The following is a 24319-nucleotide window of genomic DNA, read 5'->3' on the forward strand; positions in this document are numbered from 1 at the left end:
GAGATGGTGGAGCATGCTATTAGAGGAACCACTTGGGTCAGTGCCAGTGACCACTAACTAGATGCTTATATGTAAATGCCACATTAATGTCATTAACATATTTTTTCCTGGCTCTAGGGAAGAAGGCGGCCAGCTGGCTGTGGCCATGTTATTTCCTCACAGCCTCTTAGAACTTTCTTTCTTCACAAGCTAATGATGTTTTTTTTAACATGTTGGGTTTTTTTTTTTTTCCCCCATTCATGCATCCATTGTACCAAAAGTATAAATTAGGTATTTTCCAGTGCCAACCACTGTGTTAGGCATTATGGATTCAACTCTAAAACAAAAGAGTTCCTACCCTTCTAGTCTAGTGGAGAGATGTGGAGAATTGGCAAGCCATGACAGTAGATTGAGAGCTTTTGCTGTGATACATGAAGTATGGAATATTGTGGGGACATAGTTTCTGGAACCTTCACTTCTTATGTTTCCATTTTTATTTTTGTGTGTGCAAGTGTGTTTACTTGGTTTTGGTTTTGCTTTGTTTGCAGAGTTTTTTGCTCAGCTCAGCACAAGTGCGTGTGCCTTGGCCCTCAACAGCAGCTTGATGGATCTGGTGCACTACACGAGACAGGGTTTTCAGCGGCTAAAACAAGTAACCAAAACACCTTAATGGAGGCCTGAGTTGATTTGATGCCTTGGGAACTTTTTGCACATTGGAAGCCTCAAAAACAGTCCAGTTATTTGTCTCATCAGGACACCAAACTCGAGGAGTACCATGAAATGGCCAGGATATTTGTCCACTTAAACTCTCAAGAACTGTGTGATCATTGGTTGGACACGATGGTTATGCAGAAGCAGAAATGAGGAGGCTAGCCTCAGAGATGATCTTGCCTTTCCTAACTAAAGGACAAAAGTGCAATGTAGCCTAAGTGGGCGTATGAATGGTCTAGAAACATTTCCGTATTTTTTTAACCAGCAGTATGCAGGAAGCAAGTTGCAAATGAAATGAGGAGAAGCAATTTCAACTCTGAAAGCAAATTCACATCATCTCAGTAGCCACGCTAGTCCATTCCCAGAAGGAAATGTTTTTTAACAATGAATTTTGGTGTAGGGTTTTGTGGATGATTTTTTTTTTCTTTTAAGTTTTGGGGAAAATATTTGTTTAATAAATTTAATGGTCATCTATAAAACATAAGTTGTAAAGGACTCCACTGTACCCCACTTTCTGCCAATGGACAGTGGCTTTGATAATACCAAGTATTGTCATAATCTATAAAATTGAAGGCAACCCCCCCATTGCCTGGAGTAGTGCACGTTCACCCCAGCTCTGATTTCGCTGCCACTGTGGAAAGTCAGCTCAGTCAGAGCGGTGGAGAGAGGAGCTCCAGCACGCAGGGACGCCATCCCAGAATCGCCATGTACTACGGAGGACGCGGTGCTGCCATTCCCACCCCTGCTTCAGTGAAAGGCAGTCACCATTGACTATAGATTCTGAATTTTCTACCTTGGGGAAGAGGGAACCAACATTTATATGTGACCAGATGGCTAAAGTGCTTTTTAATTTTTGTTTAAGTAGAGCTGGAATCTGAGGTGCTGATCTGTGGTCTACAGTTATGTGGTAACTCATGTTGTCTAACCAACTCAGAGTTTTGTCAGTGAACAAAGAAAAATGAAATCTACTTCTTAGAGAGGCTATATTTTTCTGCTACGAATTATTTTGTATTTATAGCAAAACTAGACTTTCAGAACCCATGATTGTCTAGGGGAAATTAACTCCCTGAGAGGATGTGGAGATTTAGGGTGGTTAATTAGACTTAAAAAAAAAAAAAAAAAAAAAGTCATCACCACATGCCTTCACTCCAGAGTGTTCTCAATCAACCAGATTTGATTAGATTGAGGAGGAACTGGGGCCTTCCCGTAAGCTGTTATTGCCATATTATGTACATTAAACCAAGTTCATTTTGAATGCCCTAAAATGAAAGAACACAATCAGAATTCCCACATGTTTGTAAGCACAGATTTTCTTTTTCATTGAAACTTTGAAGGTTATTATTGGAAGCATTATTTTGAGTGCAGTGTTTTTAAAAGCCAACTCTTTTTATCCCTTTTAGAAGTAGAATTTGCACATGTATTAAAATTGAGGAGTGAGTGTTATCTCTATCTACAGTTGGTTTATTTTTCTCCCTTAGCCCCATTCTGCCCCTCTACATGTTGTTTCCTACCAAGCATGTTTGACGTTTTCATATTTATTTATTAGTGAAGAAGGGAGTGCCATCTTTATTTACAATGAAGAGGTCTAAGGTCCATATGATGAATGTAAGAACTTGGTAATTGGTAAATATATAAAGGGATGTATCGAGGATGGGAATGATGCTAATTTTTCATAGCCTAAATTGTTTGTGTGAAGCTGTTCCTTCAGTGTCTTTTCCAGCCTGTTCTTTGATCATCACGAGCTAGGGCAGAGGTCTGTTACCTCATGTTTAGGTTAAAGCCAGATAATGACAACAGTAGTAATATCTGAGCATAATAACTTGATGTGTGATCTCGATGGACCGATTTCATTTATTATGTTCTAAAGCAAAGCCATGGTCCTTTTTAAACTAGTCGTTTAAAAAGCAGCCTGTTGTGAAATGAACAGTAATTGCCTGGTAGGTTGTATGCTTGTGGCATTGTGTGTCCATCTCTTATAGGTGGAGACAGACACCAGAATCAGGATTATGTGATTATTTAGCATCTTTTCCCCCCTGTTCCCGTGGCCATTCCTCTCTCTTCCTCCCACCACACCCCAGTACAAGCCACCTGCCAGTCCAGAACGGTGCGTTCTTTAGGACAGGTTCTGATCCATGCAGACTGTGCTGGAGTGTGAGTGTGTGTGTGTCCTGTCTGTGGGCCACAGTGCTCCCTTGCCTGAAGACATTTCCAAGTCACTTTCTCATCCAATTTCAAAAGAAGTGATTGCTTTTTCAGTTGGCTTATTCTTTGTGTATGTTTTCTTGACCTTTATATTAAAAATTTATTTGTCCCTTGAAAAACTAATGAATTTGCAGAGACCAGTTTGTACTATTTTAGGTCATGGAATACTTCTGATTCTTACTGGAACATGCATTGTATCTAAAAAGAACTCCCGATGGCTCCTTTTTAAATGGGGTATGGAAAAGGGAGTGGCTGATGAATCCTTGCTATCCATAAAGTCTTTTTGCTGTTATAGTTGTATATGGAAATCTAAAGGATTTTTAAATCATGTGCACTTTTTCACTGCATGCTTAAATTCCCAAAGGCAAAATTTGTACTGAGGTAGATAATTGAAAGGACTAGATTATAAAATTAAGCCTTTGAATATGTGAAGTTCTTATAACAACAATACTAATACACACTTCACAGTGAGACAAATATGAAATATCGAGTGAAAATTGAGTGTAAAATCTTGCCTTTGGCACTACAGTTGTGTGTGTGTGTGTGTGTGTCTTTATTAGGAAAATATAAAAACACTGTTTTACTTTTTAAAATGTTGAATGTTTCTGTCCTTTCTGGAGATAATTAAAATGTGAATCACTAAACTTGAGATTTTAGCCAGACTAAGGGCTCTGCTAAACAATGAAAAACACTTTACTGAAATTTTCCAAATTAGAACTGGGTTGAGAATGTGAGAATGCAGGCCATGTGCTAGCTGGGGTGAAGAGTAGGAGGGTCCAGCAGGCATGTTATCAGAACTAGAACTACAGCAGGAGAATGACTTATCTGATATTATGATTTAATCACAATAGTGAATAGGAAAAGCATCTGCCTTTTTTGAACAAAAAGACCTTTATTTTTTGGATCTGTTTTGACCAAAATGTTTAGCTATTTCCCCTAGACAAATTGGATCACACTTATCTCCCTTGTTCTGTATCCTTTAATTCCAGATCTCAGGATATTCAGAAGCTAACGAATATTTATGGCTGAAAACTTGCCTTAGTTGGTACGTTAAATATTAATGTTAGTAGGATCAGGAGCATACTATTTTTTATGATTCCTGTTCGATAATTTTTAGAAGCAAAAAGAAACCGTTGTGCCCTCCAAAATGAACAAAACGCTTAGCTCTGATATATGAAGGGAGGTGTGTGTGTGTGTGTGTGTGTGTGTGTGTGTGTGTGTGTGTGTGTGTATATGTATGTACATACACTCACGTGCGCACAGGCACACACACAGAATGAGAGGCTGGTTGAATTGGATGTATGTATTGTGCCTTTGCTGCCCAGACCTCATTCTGGAATCACGCTCTGGCTTTAAGAGACGTCGTGTGGGTCTTGCACCTTTTGCTCTTCTGCTCCCTGAGGGTTGAGGTGTATCTGAAGATAAACGAATCAAACAAGGCTTGATTCCCTACCTCCCTCCACAGATTTTACTTTTTTCTTAAGGATTTATTTTCCCAGACACTACGCAGAATCTTGGAAAAACTCTGCCACTTCACCTATTACACTCCTAACCACTGATGAGCAGTATTTAAATCTTGCAAGAATATTTGGGCTTCTTTTAGGAACACAGATGTCGAGATCTGCTCACTGCGAGGTGAGTTGTGTGCTGTGGCTGTGGAGGGCTGTCAGGATTACAGTGGTACTTGCTCCTTGTTTCTCTTTCTCTAGTGGGTTGCCTCTTTTGCTTTTGGTCCTTTTTAGAATTTATGGATGTAAGGTTTTTCCTGTGCCTTTTTTATCTCTTGTCATTTTGTTTGCGGGAGGTGGAGTGATAGAATAACACGATGTTGGGGCTTTTCCTTCAGATGTTGCAAGTGGTATCTCGACCACGTAAATCTCAAATATGCAATCCAGTTGTGTTGGTTTCTTGGTGACTGAAAATGAATTGTGACCACTGGCCACAACTGTATGTATGATGAGTTGACAAGCACCATCTACCACCTTTCTTGAGGTGGCTGTAAATTTCCTATTGTCCTGGGGGTAGATCAGACTAGATTCTGTTCCACTGTGCATCAGATATCAACAGGTACTGTGATGGGTGAAGTGCCTGTATTTCTCTACTCAAGACGGCAAGAAGGAAACATAACAGCTCCCCGTGAGCCTAGATCTTACTATATTGGCCTGGAAGGATAGGGGAATAAGACCACTGACAGCAAGGCTGGCCGAGCTGTGCTGGTCAGACCAGGCAGTGGCTGACCTAAGGAAGATAGCTTGCTTTGCTTAAAAGTAAACGTTTAAGTGATGCTTAACACAGGCAGTATTAACTTTGCCTTTTGTTCAGACCATCAACATGTATTGTTAAAATGACTGCACATCCCCCCTCAGATATCAAGTATACACTGTTCATGTTGGTGTGTGTGTGTGTGTGTTTATACGCGTGTCCCAAATCTTGTTTTAATTTTTTCTTTTTCTGAATGTGATCGTGTTTTGGATGATACCTGAGCAGGGTTGCCTTTTTTTATTTATTACCATTATATATTATATTATATTATATATTTTTTGCTTTCTTATAACTTGAGAAGAAAGTCAAATCTTGGTATTATTAAAATTGTTGAAAAAAAGGAAAAAAATCGTCCAGTTGACGAAGATCACTGGTCTATTTCTAAAATAATATGAATTTTTCTTTATGTGGAGTAATGTGCCAGCTCTGTAGTCCACACAGTGATTGTACGTAGGGTAGGGAAGCAGTGATGCTCTCAGTGGGATGTTGTGCAACACAAGTGAGGGACTCCATGGGTTTTATCTGCTTCAGCAATGGAACTGCAACTCGGGGCTTTTGTGAATAAAATTTAGCTGCCTTGTATAGTCCTTTGAAAGAGACATATGTGATCTGTGAGAATTATAGTTTGTTTTCTTTTTTTAGAAGAAAAATTTGCAAAAGATCTTTCCAAAGATAATGTGCCACAGATCTTTTGTTTGTTGTTTTCTGTAATGAGGATTAATTGCTGTTAAAAAAAATGTAATTGACTTGTTCATCTTGAAATTCTTTCCTTTTCACTACAGGATTGAGCTGTAAAAAAAAAAATTAATAAAAATTTAGAGAAATCATTGAGGTTGAATCCATGCTTTCACTCTGCCTGAATAAAGTAATTCCTAAAATTGCTATATGTAATTACCATTTATAGCCACAGAGAGTCTCACATGCAATAATGCACCCTCGTTCACAGTATGTATGTATTGTTGAAATGGGAAAAATGGGGGCAGAGGGTAGCTCATCCTTCTGTTGACTTGATTTTCAAGATCTTGATCTCACAAATTAGCCTGATATCTCCAGTGTGGTTTCTTATCCGTCCATCATCAACTGCCAGCTGCATCAGTGATCAAGTTTGCCTATTTTCAGTTTGTTTGCCGGGTACACAGATTCGTAGAATATTGGTATTGAAAGGAATCTAAAGGCCATCTGGTCTCGCCTCCCTTTGCCACTCTGAAAGAAAGAATACTCCACCTCAATGGTTTTATGAAAGATCAGAGAGGACCTAGGTGCTGAAATCTGACTTCCTGAATTTGAATCCTGGCTCTTCAGTTTACTCTGTGACCTTGGGCAAGTTACTTAACCTGTTTCTCATTTATAAACTTGGTTGATTTGATATCTACCAAGATGGCAAGGATCACAACACAGGGTGTATGGAGAGTGCTTAGCATAGTGCCTAGCATAAACGCTTAAAAACTAGCTGCTATTTTAATTTATTCCTTCCCCTCACTGCACCACAATGTTCCAACAGCTGACCCTCCAGCCTCTGCCTGAACCCTGATAAAGATCTCACTACCCACCTCTTCCTCTCTTTTTGTTCTTCCTTAGGTTAGGTTGACCACTCCCTACCCTAGCGCACAAACAGGGGCCCACCCTTGGAAAGCTTATGGTCAAGTGGACAAGTCGGCAGTACCCGGTAAGCGTGCAATGGCAAGTGTGGGAAACGAGAGTGTTTAGTCCTGATGGGAGAGGTTACAGGGATGAGATCTCATTGAAACTAGGCCTTAAAAGATGGGTCATAAAATCTCTTCTGGGCTTTCGTTTTTTTCAAAAAGTCTTTCCATGTCATATCTTGTCTATTATTTTCAGTAGTGGTTGTCCATTGTATGGTCGTACCAGTTTATTTAACCAACCCCCTTGTTAGACACTGAGATTATTTCTAATTTGGGGATAGTATAAAGAATGCTTCCATGACCAGCCCTGAAGCAAACTATTTGGACAGATTCAACAATATTTTACCATATTTTCTTTATGTAAATATGCATATGTATACATTTATGCTGAATTATATTTCACCCCTAAAAATTTCAGCAAGCATTTCCCAGGACATTTTCCATCGTAACCACACCACCATTATATCATCTAAGCATATTTCTCAATATCTAATATTCAGTCTGTATTCAAATTTCTGCAATTGTCCACCAAAGGTCTTACAGATTATTTCTAAACTAGGATTCAGTCAAATTTCATGCATTACATTTGGTCATTTAGTCATGCAGAACAAAAAACTTTTTATACTATTCCACATCTTGGAATTGTGTGTTGCCCTAAGTGTCCTTTAATTCATTGCTCTATCTCCTGTATTTCCTGTAGACTGGGTTAGGTCTAGAGGCTTGATTATATTTGGCAAGAATCCTTCACGGGGGATGTTGTGTACTTCATATTGCGTCACATCAGGAGGTACCTAAAATCATTCTGTTAGTGATGCTAACTTGAAGTGTTTGGTTAATCTAGATCACCAGAACTGTTAATAAATATAGGTTTTTCCCTGTTCCAACAACCTTCCACTGAATGATTTTAGCATGCATTGATAATCCACTGCTTTATATGCTGGGTATTATGTTTGAAAAATGTGAAGGGGAAAAATCACCCAATTTGATAGGTGGAAATGGTGTCTTCTGATGTTTTCATTTACATTTCTATTTCTGTGGTGCTGAGGTTTTTTTGTTTTTTTGTGTCACATATCAAGTTGCCATTTGCAGTGCGTGAGTTCTGTGACCAACACCCCACTCAGCTCAAGTGCCCACCTCAGCTGTAGGAAAGGTCTTCACCTAAATCATGTGGATGAGTTCACCACCAGGAGGGGGTCTCTTCCAGAAGGAAGAGGATGCTGAGCAGCAAAAAAAAGAACAGACGACCCCGCCAGCCCATTCATCTTTTTCCTTTTGATTTATACATCCAGGATATTAACCTCTTGTTATGTTGTAAATATTTCTCTTTAAATTCTTCTGCTTTTCAGTTTTTATTATGGCACTTTTTGACAAAGTTTTTTAGTTTTAAGTAGGCTGACTTCTACCAACATCTTTGCAGTTTCTGCTTTTGGTGTCTCAAGGTACAGAAGGGCTGTTTCCCAGACATTGTGCGAGGCAGTTTTATGACCACTGAACACCACAACAACTCTGAGTAGGCAGTAATTTCCCTCTGTGTCCTTCTCAGTCTTTTTATAAGCAAGGATTTAGGCACTTTTGGAGCCTGAATTATTTAAATAGATATTTGTTCACTCTTTGCCAAGGTTGTTGGGAATGTAAACTGGCACAATCCAGGCTACTTTTAATTAGGACGCCTAGGTGGTGGTTAGAACGCTCCAATCCATTCCAAACAACTTTGAAGCCCAACGGGTCTGTACCAGAATATAATCAGAGGTTTATCTGCTGTGACTTTGGTTGTGATTAGATAACTGTACCCGTCTGGTCTGTTTTGTCTTGGAACAGGCCTCTTGCGGTGTTGGTGGTTTCCCAGTAGACCACACTCAGCTGAAAGCAAGCCTGTAGTGAGACACCAAGGCTCTGATAATAAAGACCTGTGCCCTTCTAACAGACTGCAGGGCGGCCTTGAAATACTTTCTAAACAGACAATTCTATTTTAGCTTTCAAAGACTGTGTGCCTGCCCTGGATAAGTGCTTTAAATCACCCTTCTCTATTACTGGGGCCCAGTCCTAACATCTCATTTACCTTATTTCACGTGTAGGAGGCAGAAACAATTATGGGTTTGTATCTCTCCACTGCTAAATATTCCTGTAAATTATCATCTAAGCAACAACACACACAAACAGGAGCAGACACACATATATTTCTATAGGTATACACACTACTGGACGTGGAAACCAATTGCACTCAACTGCATGGGCTTTAGAAAAATGTCTTTAGTTAACTATTCAACTGCCAGCTTTTCCATCTTTGTCCTGTAGTCTTTGAAGAAACTCCTCCTGCAGGTAGGACTCAGTACCCAGGATTGCAACTGAGGACTCAACAGGCATCTCAAGGGAATAAGTGATCTGGCAGAGTAGTTTTTCAGAGGTTCCAAAGCCTACATACACGTAAGAATCATTCAGGTTTGTTTTTTTTTTTTTGTGAGGAATACTAGCCCTGAGCTAACACCTGTTGCCAATCCTCTTTTTGCTGAGGACAATTGGCCCTGGGCTAACTAATCTGTGCCCATTTTCCTGTACTTTATATGGGACGCCGCCACAGCATGGCTTGATAAGCGGTGCATCAGTCCGCACCTGGGATCTGAACCCACAAACCCTGGGCCGCCAAAGGGGAGCATGCAAACTTAACCACTACACCACTGGGTCAGCCCCTGTTGTTGCTTTTAAATCCTGTTTTCAAACTGATTTACAAATAGACTAGTTAGAAAAAATCAAATGACACAAAAGCATATAGAGCAAAGAGTACAAAGTCTAGTATACTTGATCCCCTCCTCCCAATAGTTACCATTAGGTTTGGTGCATCTCCTTCCAGAACTTGTTTTGTGTAATTACACGTTGTTTTAAAACATAAATTTGGATATACTATATTCTCAGTTTTTTCACTTTATATCAGTCTTCTATGTTAATCATTATTTCGGCTGCAAAATACTGTGTAATAAGGACATAGCACCATTTATTTAAACATTCTCCCTTTATGCACACAAGCCACCTCTGGCCCCCGCACTATTCTGCTGTTGCCAACAATGCTGTACTGAGGAAACTTGGTACACCCATTGACATGCATTCTTATAAGTATTTCTACAGGATAAATTTTTGGATGGGGGATGTCTGGATCAAAAGATAAACCAAATTTTAAATTTTGATATTACTAAACCACTTCTCCCAAAAAGCTCTTATACCAACTGTGGGTGAGCTTACATTCTTGCCAGCTTTGGATGCAAAATGAAAACCTTACACTACTCCAATTTGCATTTCTCTGACAACTCAAGTTAACCATTTTGCCACAAATTTATTGGCCATTTGTGTTTCTGTTGTGTGGAATGCCGATTCCTGTACTTAGCTCATTTTCTATGGAATTATTTTTCCTTCTAGTTTGTAAATTAAGAAACTTGGACTAGGTTGTTGATTGCCCCTAACCCACTGCATGAATCTTCCTGAGTTTGCTCCATTGCCTGCACTTCAGAAGACATCATCCATGAGCCACTTACATTTCCCACCTCTTTTTTTCCCCAACCCTGTAGGAGGCAATGGTCAACTCCTACATGAGTGAAACTCCATGCACGTCACTGACACGGGTCTTCAGGATTTGAAGCTCCATTAGTCCTTAAAACTTATTCCTTGTCCAAGCAAATGCCATTCATCCTGGGTAAATTGGAGGTTGGAAAACATTGGCACAGTTTTGAAACCCACTGGATGTACAGAATGAATTTCATCATTGCTTTCCCTATGGCCTATAGTGATCAAATCTAAAATTTGATTGTCACGTCAGTCCTAAGCCTCAGTTGACTATAGTCCTGTTAACCTGATATTTGCTTATTTTAAGTGAAGGTAAAAAAGCAAGGGAAGGGCCGGCCCCGTGGCTTCGTGGTTAAGTGCGCGCGCTGCGATGCTGGCGGCCCGGGTTCGGATCCCGGGTGCGCATCGAGGCACCACTTCTCTGTCCATCCTGGGGCCAAGTCCCACATACAGCAACTAGAAGGGTGTGCAGCAGTGACATACAACTATCTACTGGGGCTTTGGGGGCAAAAAATAAAATAAATAAAATCTTTAAAAAAAAAAAAAGCAAGGGAAGACTGACTTCTTGTGAGATTTACTCCCATCCATTCAACAGTTTGATTCCTTTGTGCAAAGTATATGCTTCAGAAGGTATGCTGGCATAAAGTGTAGGTCGGGCACCCAGCTTCTGGACAGCTTGTCTCTTTTCCATCCAGGTGACAGGTAACTTCAGATCTGGTATTTTTCCATTCAAATAGCCATTGTCCCTGCCTTCAGTGGGTCCTGTCTAACACAGATGCTATTCTAAAGCTAACACCCTGTGGCTACACTGTACAGACTGGGTTATTTAAAGCTTCACAGTGTGGCATAAGCCAGTTTATCTGCTAGGCAGAGGACAGCATTCCTCTTGCGCCTATGTACTTGTCCTGAATTCTCCACAGCCAAACAGAGCCACTCAGTCTTTTCCTTTCATTCACGACATCCGTGATACATTTTCATCCCTATAGCACAACAGACCTAGAAAGTGAAAATATGGAGAAGGGGCAAGTGTGTGTTAAGCCATGTGTGCTGTGTACTTTCCCTAGTTTGTATTTTTAAATCCACCTTTTAAATTAGTCATTATGCTTTACAGATGATGAAATTTAAACTAAAGCTAATGTGTCCATGGTCAAGCAGCTAGTAAAAGTTGAAACCCAGATTCTGATACAGATTTGTCTGACTTCAAGTTATGGAGATTTTGCTTGAGAATGAACTGAAGGAAACGTGGCTTTTATAAGCTGTTTTGATGTCATCCGCAACCAGTATCCTAACACTGTTAACATTTAGCCATTTTTGGATTATACTAGAGACAATTAGTAAAACTGGACTGTGAGTAGCAATTAGAGGTTTTATAAACTCTAAGTCCTGAGAATCTGCAGTCATCAGAAACTTAATGACTAGCACAATAGGGGGTGGGATGGGGGGGTTCCTTGTCTGACATTGCTTAACATGTTGCCCTGTAGATTTTCTCCATGTACCTGTACTAGTTAAGACACCAGGACCTCTAGTGATTGCTGAAACTGACAGGTTTTTTTTTTTCTTATTTGTATTCTCTTTATGAGGACATGTATTATTTAATAAAGGAACATTTAACAAAATATGAAAGTAAAATTTAGTGTGATGAACCTTTAAAGAAACTAGCATAAAACAAAGTCATGAACAATGTAAACTTTTTTTTTTTTTTTGCTGAGAAAGATTAGCCCTGAGCTAACATCTGTTGCCAATCTTCCTTGTTTTTTGCTTGAGGAAGATTAGCCCTGAGCTAACATCCCTGCCAATCTCCCTCTACTTTATATGTGGGTCACCACCACAGCATGGCTGACGAGTGGTGTAGGTCTGTACCCAGGATCTGAACTAGCAAAACCAGGCCGCCAAATCAGAATGCACTGAACTTAACCACTATGCCACCAGGCTGGCCCCTTACAGTAGTAAAGTAACCTTTAAAGGGTAAATTCTCAGCAAATATGAAATAACTAAAACAGGCAACAGCATGAATTCCCCCGGGGTCCTCCAAGTTGGAGAGTAGAGGGACTGAGTAAAACTTGCTCACATACTGGTGACTCAAGGCTGAATGCCTTGGTCCCACCTGGACGTGTCTCACTTTTCACCATAAAGTGTCTTGGTAAAACAACCAAGAGGAGCCCAAACAACCATCATCCTCTACTTTGTGCAAGTTACTGAAACTGTAGTACTGTAGTTCCTCACCTGTAACAAAAAAGGAAGGAGTTGAAATAGATGATACCCCAAAGTCTATGTAGTGAAAATATTAGTAATCACATTTCCCTATTAAACAATGTTTAAAGAGATATACAGAAATTACTAAAAAAGACCACTGTCCTTCAAAGTCATCACCTGGGGGGGGGGCAGTTCTACACATTTGTTACCACTGTTCAAAACATAACACTGTCTTTAAAATTGTTTGCAGAACTAGTTGGGCAAGCATACACACGTGCCTACTTACTTTATGGTAGTTTTTCTGGGAAGAGTTAAACAATACTGTCCATACAAATAACTCACCAGACTTGGCTCCAAAACACTATTTTCAAAAGGGAGAGGATAAAAATTTATCCTTATTAAGTAATTCCAATATCTCCCTAAGTTGTTTATTTTGGCAATGATGGCAGCAATCTCCACATATTAATTCTTTAAAAAGCAATATTCCTTATAGTAACATTTTTAAAGTTCTGATACATGTTTAAAAATTATTTTAGTCCCAATATATTTCAGTTTCCCCTCCTCATATCCAATGCTTATCCTGAAGTTGAATCAGCGTTCTCCTATTGATAACATAAGTGGATTGGACCATATTTACTATGGAGTAGAATTACTGTGTACCAAAATGTCACACACAGAGGCATGGTTTGGCCTCTCCTTCCTCTTGCCTCCTTTTGACTGGAGCAGTGAATAACCATGGGCAGGTCCATCCATCGTGCTCTCTTTACTATTTCGTATTCAGGCATTGGTGTGTGCGCATATGTATTTGTGCATATGTACACACATATATACATGATCATTTCCTAGATATGGCAGGACAGTAAAATGCTTTGTTAGGTAAATGTATTATGCTAAGGCACAAGAGGTTAGGGAAATTTCACTATGTACATTCTCCGCTTTCTGTAAAATAAGCGAGATATCCTGTTGCATTAAAGCTAAACTCGTAGGTTCTTACTTTAAACCATTAAGCTTTTGGTTCTACTACCCTAATTTCCTGAAGCCACACCTCTCGTTACTTACCAAGTATACATTCCTTAAGTAAGTAGACCCCTGGCCTGGTTCCTTCCTTAGCTCCATTTCTTCCCTATTTTTAATGTACATAGTGCTCTCTCCTTTCAGCAGAGCCCTGGCAGCCTGGGGGCAGCTGATACCCATTCTCCTAAAACTTTACAACTCTCTGCAGGCACATTTACAAAGTGTTACCTGAAAATACCAAGGAGCCTCCACATTCCATTTATGTGCGATTCATTAAAAAGAATTTACATTCATTCCACTAGTAAGAATTATTTACCCTCTGGCTCTGTTTGAAAGGATGTGGTAGGTTTGAGTCAACAAAACTGTCTCTGGCCTTTTCCTCTCCTCCTTCATAGGCATTAGCTACTCCACAGGTGTAAAACCTTAAACCAAAGCTCTGCGTGCATAAAGTGGATGAGATCTGAAGCACAAAAGCTTAGTTTTGACTATAATGCACCTCCAGGGATTAAGTAAAAGCCACAGCCAACCAGCCAGCTCCTGAGGATTATTAATAGTGGTAATGAGGAAAACATTTTGAACCTGGGCCTCAAACTGCACTCAGTGTGCTAAATAATACAGGCCTAACATGAAATGAATTTAACAAGTTTTAGCTTTAGGCTTCTTATTAGTGCCCTTTTTTCCAAGTGTAATGTGCAGAATGCACCACTAGAGAGCAACCATTTCCTTTAGGAAAAAAATGCTATAGAAAATACACTGATTTAACCACAATGAGATACCACTTCACACCCAGGAGAATGGCTATACTGAAAGAAAAAGACAATACCAAGTGTTGGAGAGGATGAAGACAAACCAGAAACCTCATACTGTACTGATAGGAAGATATAGCATAGCCACTGCAGAAAACAGTTTGGTAATTTCTTAAAAAGTTCATTACCATACAACCCAGCGATTCCACTTGTATGAACCTACCCAAGATAAGTGAAAACATATGTGCACATTAAGACATGTTCATGAACATTCATGGCAGCGTTATGCATAATAGCCAAAAATTGGAAACAATCCAAATGATCAACTGGTGAATGGATAAACAAAATGTGGTATATGAATAAGATGGAATACTATTCACTAAAAATGCTACAGTATGGATGAAATGAACCTCAAAAACATGCTAAGTGGAAGCAGAGAGATGCACAAGATCATGTAGAGTATGATTTCACTTACAGGAAATACCTAGAAAAGGCGATTATAGACAGCACATTAGCTGCCTGGGGCAAAACGCAGGAAGGGGAGGAGTGGAGACTGACTGCAAGAAAGGCTCATGAGAATTTTGGGGGAACAATGAAAATGTTCTAAATTTGGATTATGGTGATAACTGACACAACTCTATTGTCGGGGGAAGAGGGAGAATCTCCCTCTGCCCTTTCCCTTAAGGTTCTTCTGGCTGGCCAAATAATCAACAAGACAGGTTAGCAGGAGAAAATAATACCAAGGTTAATAACATGTATACATGGGAGAAAGCAGGGACACTGCGTTTCTCAACACAATAGCAGAAATTCTCGTCTTAAATATCATTTTCAGCCAATGACAAAGGAGGATTTGGGGGTGGGGGGAGTCAGTTACAGGAGATTACCACTAAAGCGCAGTAAACAAGAGTAAGGTTTATTATATAGCCCCAAGGCCTCATCTTCCACATTGATAAGTTACTAGAAATGAGCTCACCCCCCCCTTTTCCCAATACAGATAGGGAGATACCTTTACAAATGGAGACTTCCCTTGTAAATGATTGTCTGACAACTCCTCGCAGGGCCATCCAAAGAATGTGGCCAGAGAGACAGAACTCCCGATAAGATGGGCTTGTTGGTGCCTTTTCTATTGTAACCTCTATCCTAAATTATCTTTTATAGCAGTCATGATAATAACCCCTTCCTAAAACAGATTTTTTGGTTTTAAATTCTTTAGGCAGTTTGGGAGGGGAAACAAATATTTTTCCTGAGCTCTCTGAGTCCTTATTGTCTTCAGCTCGAAATAATCCGCATACCAGAGTGGTGCTTCCTGGGGCAGCTTGCCCTGAGCACCATCACTATACATTTAGTAAATCAGTGTAAACACAGTGGGTGAATTTTATATAAATCATACCTCAATAAAGCTGACTCCCAAAAAAGCACATTGATTTAGCACTGCATTAGAATAGGTATTGAGAAATGAAATGAAACAAGTAGAAGAGGAAAACTAGAGCACTGTGTGTTAACCTGTAGTACAAATAGCCACTGTGTCATTTAGTCCTGAGCTCTGGTTTCCAGACAGGAAAAAAGATCATTGTTTGCAGACAAATACGGGGGAAATCAGGGAATTTATAGTCAGGTAAGAATTTTATTACTTTTGGCCAAGGGCCAAAACAAACATTTTTTTTAAGACAAGGTTGCAAAGTTTCAGGCAGAATGCAATTCTTTTCTGAATCTGCATCAGTACTCTGGAGTCATATTTATGAAAGGATTTATAACACATCAATGTGCTAAGGGACTGGCATATATAAACTGATACTTGAGACACTCGGGGCAAAGAGAGACATGAAGTGATAGACACATCTATGCAAAGTAATCTTACATTTCATGAATTATCCTTTTATAAACTCCTAGTTTAAATTTACTCAAGAAACTTCAGGTATGACAATAAATACATGGGACCAAAAAACTCATTCTGTTAAGGTCCACTAACTTAAGATATTCAACAAATTTTACAGAGGGGTCTAGTCTGCTGTACACAGGATTGCTAGGAGTCGGAATCCACTCCATGGGACTAACAACACTAACAACTGGTAGTACATAAGCGAAAGATATGTGAATATCAATTAAGACAAAACTATGCCCTTTTTCTGCTGTAGAATGGTAGTGGCAACATTCTGCTTGTGGGGCTTATGAAAGACTAGATAATCTGAAGGGCTCTCCCAGTACTATTAGTTCTTGGATAAATTACAAACAACATACTTCTAAATACTTTACTGGATTCTCAGGAAAGCAGGGAAACCTCCAAGGCCAATATTATAAGCTGGAACCTGAGCAGGAGTGGTGAGTAAACAGAAAAGCCACGGTTGCCCGGAGGACAAAGGCGATTATCAGCATTGGGACCAGGAGACTAAGCACTGGACCCACAGTAAGGACAGGAGCCAAACCTGAGCACACCAAATTAGGCCTGGAGCCAAGAAGAGAGCTAAAATGTCCCAGGGGCAGTTCCTGGTCTAGAGGAGAACATGCCCAATTTAGAACCTCTGGATTCCCACAGGTTCAACTAAGTGCGCGTTTACAAAATAAAGTCACCAAACACAGGCAAGAACGGCACCATAAGGAAAAATTCAGAGAGAACAAACAGATTTAGACCCCTAGGGACTTCAAGTACTGGTTTATCAGCCACAGGATATAAAGTTAACTATGTATGAAACACCCAAAGAAAAAAAAAAAGATAGAAAAAAGAAAGAATTAAGAGTATAAATCCACCAGAATGACAAAGCCTATCTAAAGGAGAATGAAATAGGACTTTTGGAAATGAAAAACACAGTCATTGGAATAAAAAATTCAATAATTTAATGGATTACATAGAACTGAAGTGAAAATTAGTTAATAGGAAGACAGTTTAAAGTTCCAGAAAAAGAGAACAGAAGTAATACTCAGAGTCCATGGCAGAAATTTTCAGAGCAGAAAGATAAACATCACAAATATAAGACTCACAATGCATACTAGCTGGACAAATACAAAGACATCTAGATGCGTTATAGTGAAACTACAGCTCAGAAGAGACGAGATCTTAGCAGCAGCAGAGAGAAAAAATAGAGATCTCATAGGAAGGAAAGATAACAAGACAGCAGCTGACAAAGTATAAAAGAAACCAGATGACTGTGAAATAATAACTTCAAAATATTGAGAGAAAACTAACTAGAATTGTATCTAGTAAAACTATCAAGAATAACAAGTGCTGTGTACTCGAAATTTGCTGAGGGTAAACCTTAAGCATTCTCACCATACATACCAAGAAAGGAAACTGAGAGATGATGGACGTGTTAATTAACCTGACTGTGATAATCACTTCACAAAGTATACAAATGTCAAATCATCACATTGTACACTTGAGAGATAAACAATTTTGTCAATTATACTTCAATAAAGCTGAAAAAATTAAAAATATATATAAAAAAGAATGACAGTTAAATTAAAATAAGGACATTTTCAGATGAAGAAAAATTGAAAGCGATTTCTTGAACAGAACTTCCCTAAACTAACTTCTAGAAATACATCCTTTGGCAGAAAAATTACCTCAGAAGGAATGTTTCAGATACATGAAAGAAAAGTGATCAACATAACCCCAATAAATATTTAATAATGTTTAAACATGGGTTGGGAAACAACCAAAATACTGGACAACAAAGTTGGAAGCAGGGTGACCAATTGTAGCGTTCTAAGGTCCTCAGTGTTCAGGAAGGCATTTAACATACTGGTGAACTTTAGATTGTTAAATATACATTGAAATTTTTAAGGTTAACCACTAAAAGAATAGAAAGGGGTGGAGGGGAAACACAAACCAAAAACCTTCATTAAAAAAAAGACAAAAGTTCTTGGACACTAGTAGGGGGTGCCAGTAAAATTTCTGACCACTTAATCCTACCCCCCACCAAAATAAACCAGCCAGGGCAAGCAGGATAACAAAAAACACCTATACACAACATCCTAATCAAAGTAGGTTTTTCAGGAACCCCCAAATTTGAGCAGGTATAAGAACTGTGCAATACTGGCACCTGAGCTGAGAGCAGCATGAACCACAAAAGAGCCAGAGGCACTCACTAAGAAACGCGCTAAGAAACGCGGAGGAGCAGCTCCAAGACAGCCCTGAAACTGGATGGGCTCTGCCTTCCCCAGCAGCGAGTGAGAGCAAAGGGTGTGAGACAGGGTCTGAAAGGGCTGAGGTATTTTAGGCCCCATGAACTCTTCAAAACTAACCAGTGAAAGCTTCCTTCCAGGATAAAGTCACTGGGAACAGAAACAAATACACATAAGAAAACACTACTTAAAAATAAAATGCTCAACTCTTAAATTAGCATACACATAAATCAGAAAACCTCAACACACACACAATGAAAACTAATCATAATATGGAATGTCAACACTTCCCTCTGTTGACAAGTCAAACAGCCAAAAGAAAAACATGGCAATATATAGAAGACTGAACAACTTAATTAGCTAGTCTTATATAATGCACAAACACAGTACATGCACCACATTAGTCAGGCTTTCCAAGAATACATAAAAAACAAAATTTAACTACATAATAGGCCATAAAACAAGTCTCAGTACACTTCCACGAAGTGAAATCATACAGATCATGATCAATGACCAAATGAAAGTAAAAATAAAACATTTGGTAATTTTAAAATACACTTCTAAACGCATGGGTCAAAGAAAAACTTGTAGTGAACATTTAAAAAATATTTCGAAGTGAACATTAATGAAAATATTGTATATAAAACTTCTGGGATCCAGCAAATGATGTTATTTTAAAAAATAAAACTCATCAAAACTGACTTAAATGAAAACAAAAATCTTAAAAGATCCTATAACCAATAAGATATTGAACTGGTACTTAATTTTTACATAGTTTTCTATGGGTCCAAGTGGTTTTACACGTAAGTTCTATCAACTGTTCAAGAAATAGATTTCAATGTTAAATAATTTAGAGAATAGAAAAGAGAGAATACTCCGTAACTTATCCTATGAGGCTAAAAACTATGAAAACAGATGTCATTATACGGAAAAATTACAGACCAATCTCACCCCTGAGCACAGATGCAAAAGTCCTAAGGAAAACATTAGTTATTAAAGTTCAGGAGAATATTTTAAAAAATAATCACTACTTAATGATCAAGGATTTATCCCAAGAATGTAAAGATGGCTCAACATTAAAAAAAATCTTTAGGGGCCGGCCCGGTGGCGCAAGCAGTTAAGTGCTCGCACTCCGCTGAGGCGGCCCGGGGTTCGCCGGGTCAGATCCTGAGCACGCACAGATACACCACTTGTCAAGCCATGCTGTGGTGGCGTCCCATATAAAGTGGAGGAAGGTGGGTATGGATGTTAGCCCAGGGCCAGTCTTCCTCAGCCAAAAAAGAGGAGGATTGGCAGATGTTAGCTCAGGGCGGATCTTCCTCACAAAAAAAAAAAAAAAATCTTTAAATGTAATTCCCCACATTACTAAACTGAAGTAGAAAAAAACATGTTTACCTCAAGATGAAAAAAAGTGTTTTGTAAAATCCAACCCCTATAATAAAGGCTTAGCAAACTAGAAATAGAAGGAAACTTCCTTACCTTAAAAAAGAGTAGCAAAACCTAGGAAGATTCAATATTGTAGAGCTGTCAGTAACTCCCTAATTAATTTCTATATTAAATGCAATTCTACTTAAAAAAAAAAACAACTCCCGTGGAGTTGTTTTTTCCCCCCCAAAATTTGACAAACTAATTCAAATATTTAATGAAAGAGCAAAAGGCCAAGAATACTCCTTAAAAATGAGGAAAGACTTGCTCTAACAAGTATCAAGACCTTTAATTAAGTTATAACAATTAAAATAATGTGTCATTTAGCCCTTGGTTAGACAAATTGGCCAATGGAATATTTACTTACATGGAAATTGGCCATGTAAAGTCCCTGGGGAAAGGATGGATTAGTCACTAAACAGCACAAAGAAAATTAGTTATCCACATAGCTAAGAAAAGAAATTTTTTCTATCTCACACACACACAAATCAATTCCAGGTGGACAAAAGACATATGAGAGATTTTCTGACTTTTAGAAGAGATGATAAGGGCCGGCCCCATGGCTTAGCGGTTAAGTGTGCGCACTCCACTACTGGCAGCCCGGGTTTGGATCCTGGGCGCGCACCGACGCACGGTTTCTCCGGCTATGCTGAGGCCGCATCCCACATACAGCAACTAGAAGGATGTGCAACTATGACATACAACTATCTACTGGGGCTTTGGGGGAAAAAAAGGAGGAAGATTGGCAATAGATGTTAGCTCAGAGCCGGTCTTCCTCAGCAAAAAGAGGAGGATTAGCATGGATGTTAGCTCAGGGCTGATCTTCCTCACAAAAAAAAAAAAAAGAGAAGAGATGATAAGAAATTTCTTAAGACACAAAAAATAACTACATTTGATTATGTTAAAATTAAGAAGTTTTCTTTAAAACAACGCGAAAAGCCCCAAACTTGGGAGAAGATACATGTAATAAAAATAAACAGAAATAGGGGCTGGCCCCGTAGCTTAGCGGTTAAGTGCACGCGCTCCACTACTGGCGGCCCGGGTTCGGATCCTGAGCGTGCACCGATGCACCACTTGTCCGGCCATGCTGAGGTGGCACTCCACATACAGCAACTAGAAGGATGTGCAGCTATGACATACAACTATCTACTAGGGCTTTGGGGAGAAAAAGGGGAAAAAAAGGAGGAGGATTGGCAATAGATGTTAGCTCAGAGCCAGTATTCCTCAGCAAAAAGAGGAGGATTGGCATGGATGTTAGCTCAGGGCTGACCTTCCTCACAAATAAATAAATAAACAGAAATATTAGTATCCTTACTATTATAAAAAACTCTTAAGGAAATAAGAAAAAAATAGAGCCAGCCCTGATGGCCTAGTGGTTAAATGTTGGCGCACTCCACTTCGGCAGCCCTGGTTTGGTTCCCAGGCTCAGAACCACACCACTCGTCTGTCAGTAGCCATGCTGTGGTAGTGGCTTACATAGAAAAACTAGAAGGACCTACAACTAGAATATACAGCTATGTACTGGGGCTTTGGGGAGGGAAAAAAAAAGAGAGAGCAAGAGTGGTAACATGTTAGCTCAGGGCAAATCTTTCCCAGGGGGAAAAAAAATGGACAAAAGACATCAAGAAGTATTTCACAGAAGAAACGGGAATGACTAATAATCATGGAAACATGTTCCACACATTAATAATCAGGAAAATGCACAATAAAATATTTTATACCTACTAGATTGGCAAAAATTAGGTCTTACGATAGCAAGTAAATGATAAACCATCTTGTAAACTAGCAGAACCATTTTGGAAAATAACTTTGCATTATCTTATAAAAATGTTATAAAGCTGATCAGGCATATACCTTACAACCAACTCTGCTTCTAGGTATATACTCTAAAGAAACTCTTGCACATGTGTACCAAGAAATCTGTATACCAATGTTCATTTTAGCAGTTTGTAAAAGCAAAAAAAATAGAAAACTATACCCAACATAAATTATAAAAATGAACTTGTTGAATGAAAAGATCAAGTGATGTAAGATTACATATAGTATGATACTATTTTTTGTAAAGTTCATCAACAAAAGCAAACAATATGTTGCTTAGGGATATATGTATAAAAAAAGGAAAAAAGCAAAGGAATGACTGATTCAGGACAGTACTCACCTCGGGGAAGAGGAGACCAGAGATTGGAATTGAGGAGGAACACAAAGGTAGAGTCAATACTACCAGAAATGTTCTACTTAATTAGGGAGTGGGTACATGGGTGTTATTACTATGCTTGATAACTTCCATGGTGCATTTATTTTTACATATAAAATATTACATACAGAAATATTATGACCAGTGGTTGCCAGAGGTGGTTGTAGGGGATGGGTGAAAAGGGTGGGGGGGGGGGTCAAAAGGTACAAACTTCCAGTGATAAAATAAGTCCTAAGGATGTAATGTACAACAGCACGGTGACTATAGCTAATAATACTGTATTGTATCTTTGAAAGTTGCTAAGAGAGTAAGTCTTAAAACTTCTCATCACAAGAAGAAAAATTTTTTAACTATGTGTGGTGATGGATGTTAACTAGACATTGTGGGGAGCATTTCACAAAATACATATGTATCAAGTCACATATACATGATGAAACTAATAGGTTATATGTCAATTATATCTCAATAAAATAAAATAAAAGTGACCAAAAAAAAAGAGATATAGTGATCAGAAATACTTTTATAGGGGCCGGCCCGGTGGCGCAAGCTGTTAAGTGCACGCGCTCCACTGGGGTGGCCCAGGGTTCGCAGGTTCAGATCCCAGGCGCACACCGACGCACTGCTTGGTAGGCCATGCTGTGGCGGCGTCCCATGTAAAGTGCAGGAAGATGGGCGCAGATGTTAGCCCAGGGCCAGTCTTCCTCAGCAAAAAAAGAGGAGGATTGCCAGATGTTAGCACAGGGCTGATCTTCCTCACAAAAAAAAAGAAATACTTTTATAATGCTAAGAGGAAGCTATGAAAAAGAAAATCATCTTTCCTTAAATGTAGGTATACTACCTTGTGAGAGGAGAGGTATAGCTAATGTTAGGTGAAACAGTGGAATTTTTCAGTCACAAAGAATACTTTGTGGTTAACCACTGATTAGTTGTGGATCTTGGACAAGTTACTTAATGTCTGTGAATCTATTAACTGTAAAATGCAAAATTATTGTAAAGATTAAAATGTTATAAAGTGACTGGTATAGACTATACATTTAAAAAATTAAAGTTACTAATACTCCCCATGACTATTACCCAAATTTAAGAAACCCCTTATATTCTAAAGAGTTTGTTCAGGCAGACTGAATTTAGCATCAACTCTTAAGATAATGGAAGACTGACTGACTTATTAAAACAACAACAAAAACAGAATTGAATTGAAACAGAATTGAATGCAGAATTTCTGCATTCAAATAAGGTTTCCCCTCAAAGAAGCTATATACTTCTTTCAAGGAAGTTAGTATTGCTCAGGGTAGTTTTAGAAATCTTCCATTGTGACTGTTGAAAAAATTTTTTTCCAGTGGAGGAACACCTGAATTCTTTGAGGGTAGATTTCACCTGTGATAGTCATAAAATATTTTGAATCAAGTCTGATCATAAAGTACACAGGGCCATAACCAAGATTCTGGTCAAAATTAACGTATGACTACAATGAGACTAATTCTCTTACAAACGGATTCTTCAGGCTATTTTCAAAGGGGAGTTTCGGACAAGTTTTTAGCAATGGCAACATAGCTAAAAGACAAAATTATAGCTTCACCAGGTTACTATTTGGAAGGACAACATTCATCTTTTTTGTGTGTGTGTGTGAGGAAGATCAGCCCTGAGCTAACATCCGATGCCAATCCTGCTCTTTTTGCCGAGGAAGACTGGCCCTGGGCTAACACCCACGCCCATCTTCCTCTACTTTAGATGGGACACCGCCACAGCATGGCTTGACAAGCGTGCGTCAGTCTGTACCCAGGATCCGAAGCTGCAAACCCCGGGCTGCCACAGTGGAGCACGCACACTTAACCACTGCGCCACCAGGCCGGCCCTGGAAAACATTCATCTTAATGCATAAAGAACCTCATTTCTATATAGTACAAGTCTGCAATTGCTGAAGAGACAATTGCTTAATCAGTCGCTAAGATGAGTGAAACTACTTACATAGTTGCCTTTAACCTTTAATTTTTGTAAGGGTTAACAAAAATCTTCCTACTTTCAGTTAAACATAAAGATCCCTTTCATGAAGAGAAATATATTACAGCCAACGTATTAAAATAGATTTTATATTTGAGGGATGGAGAATAAACAATCACATAGTTTTGATAGGATTCAATAAAAGCAGTCAAACGATGAGAAGCAAAGTTATACAGACCTTATAGAAAGAAGTTCCTATTCATAATAGATACACACAGTATATTTCGAATCAATAAATAGTACTGATGTGAACCCAACTCTTTGATCTCAGTACTTGG

The 24319-nt window shown here is 39.0% G+C and overlaps 1 protein-coding gene across 7 annotated transcripts in view; it reads left to right on the forward strand.

Annotated features, from left to right (window-relative positions):
- Positions 1-5981, forward strand: part of AFF1 (ALF transcription elongation factor 1) — a 182105-nt gene extending 176124 nt beyond the window's left edge. For all 7 annotated transcript variants that reach the window (XM_087434555.1, XM_014787869.2, XM_014787870.2 and 4 more), the window contains one exon: positions 528-5981. In XM_087434555.1, coding sequence (XP_087290681.1) covers positions 528-649 — 122 coding nt within the window. In that variant the 3' untranslated portion in view covers positions 650-5981. The remainder of the gene's footprint in view (positions 1-527) is intronic.
- The last annotated feature ends 18338 nt before the right edge of the window (positions 5982-24319 follow it).

Source organism: Ceratotherium simum, chromosome 8 (genome assembly GCF_057802395.1).
Source record: "Ceratotherium simum simum isolate JZ-2026a chromosome 8, ASM5780239v1, whole genome shotgun sequence".
In the NCBI taxonomy this organism is placed as follows: domain Eukaryota; kingdom Metazoa; phylum Chordata; class Mammalia; order Perissodactyla; family Rhinocerotidae; genus Ceratotherium; species Ceratotherium simum.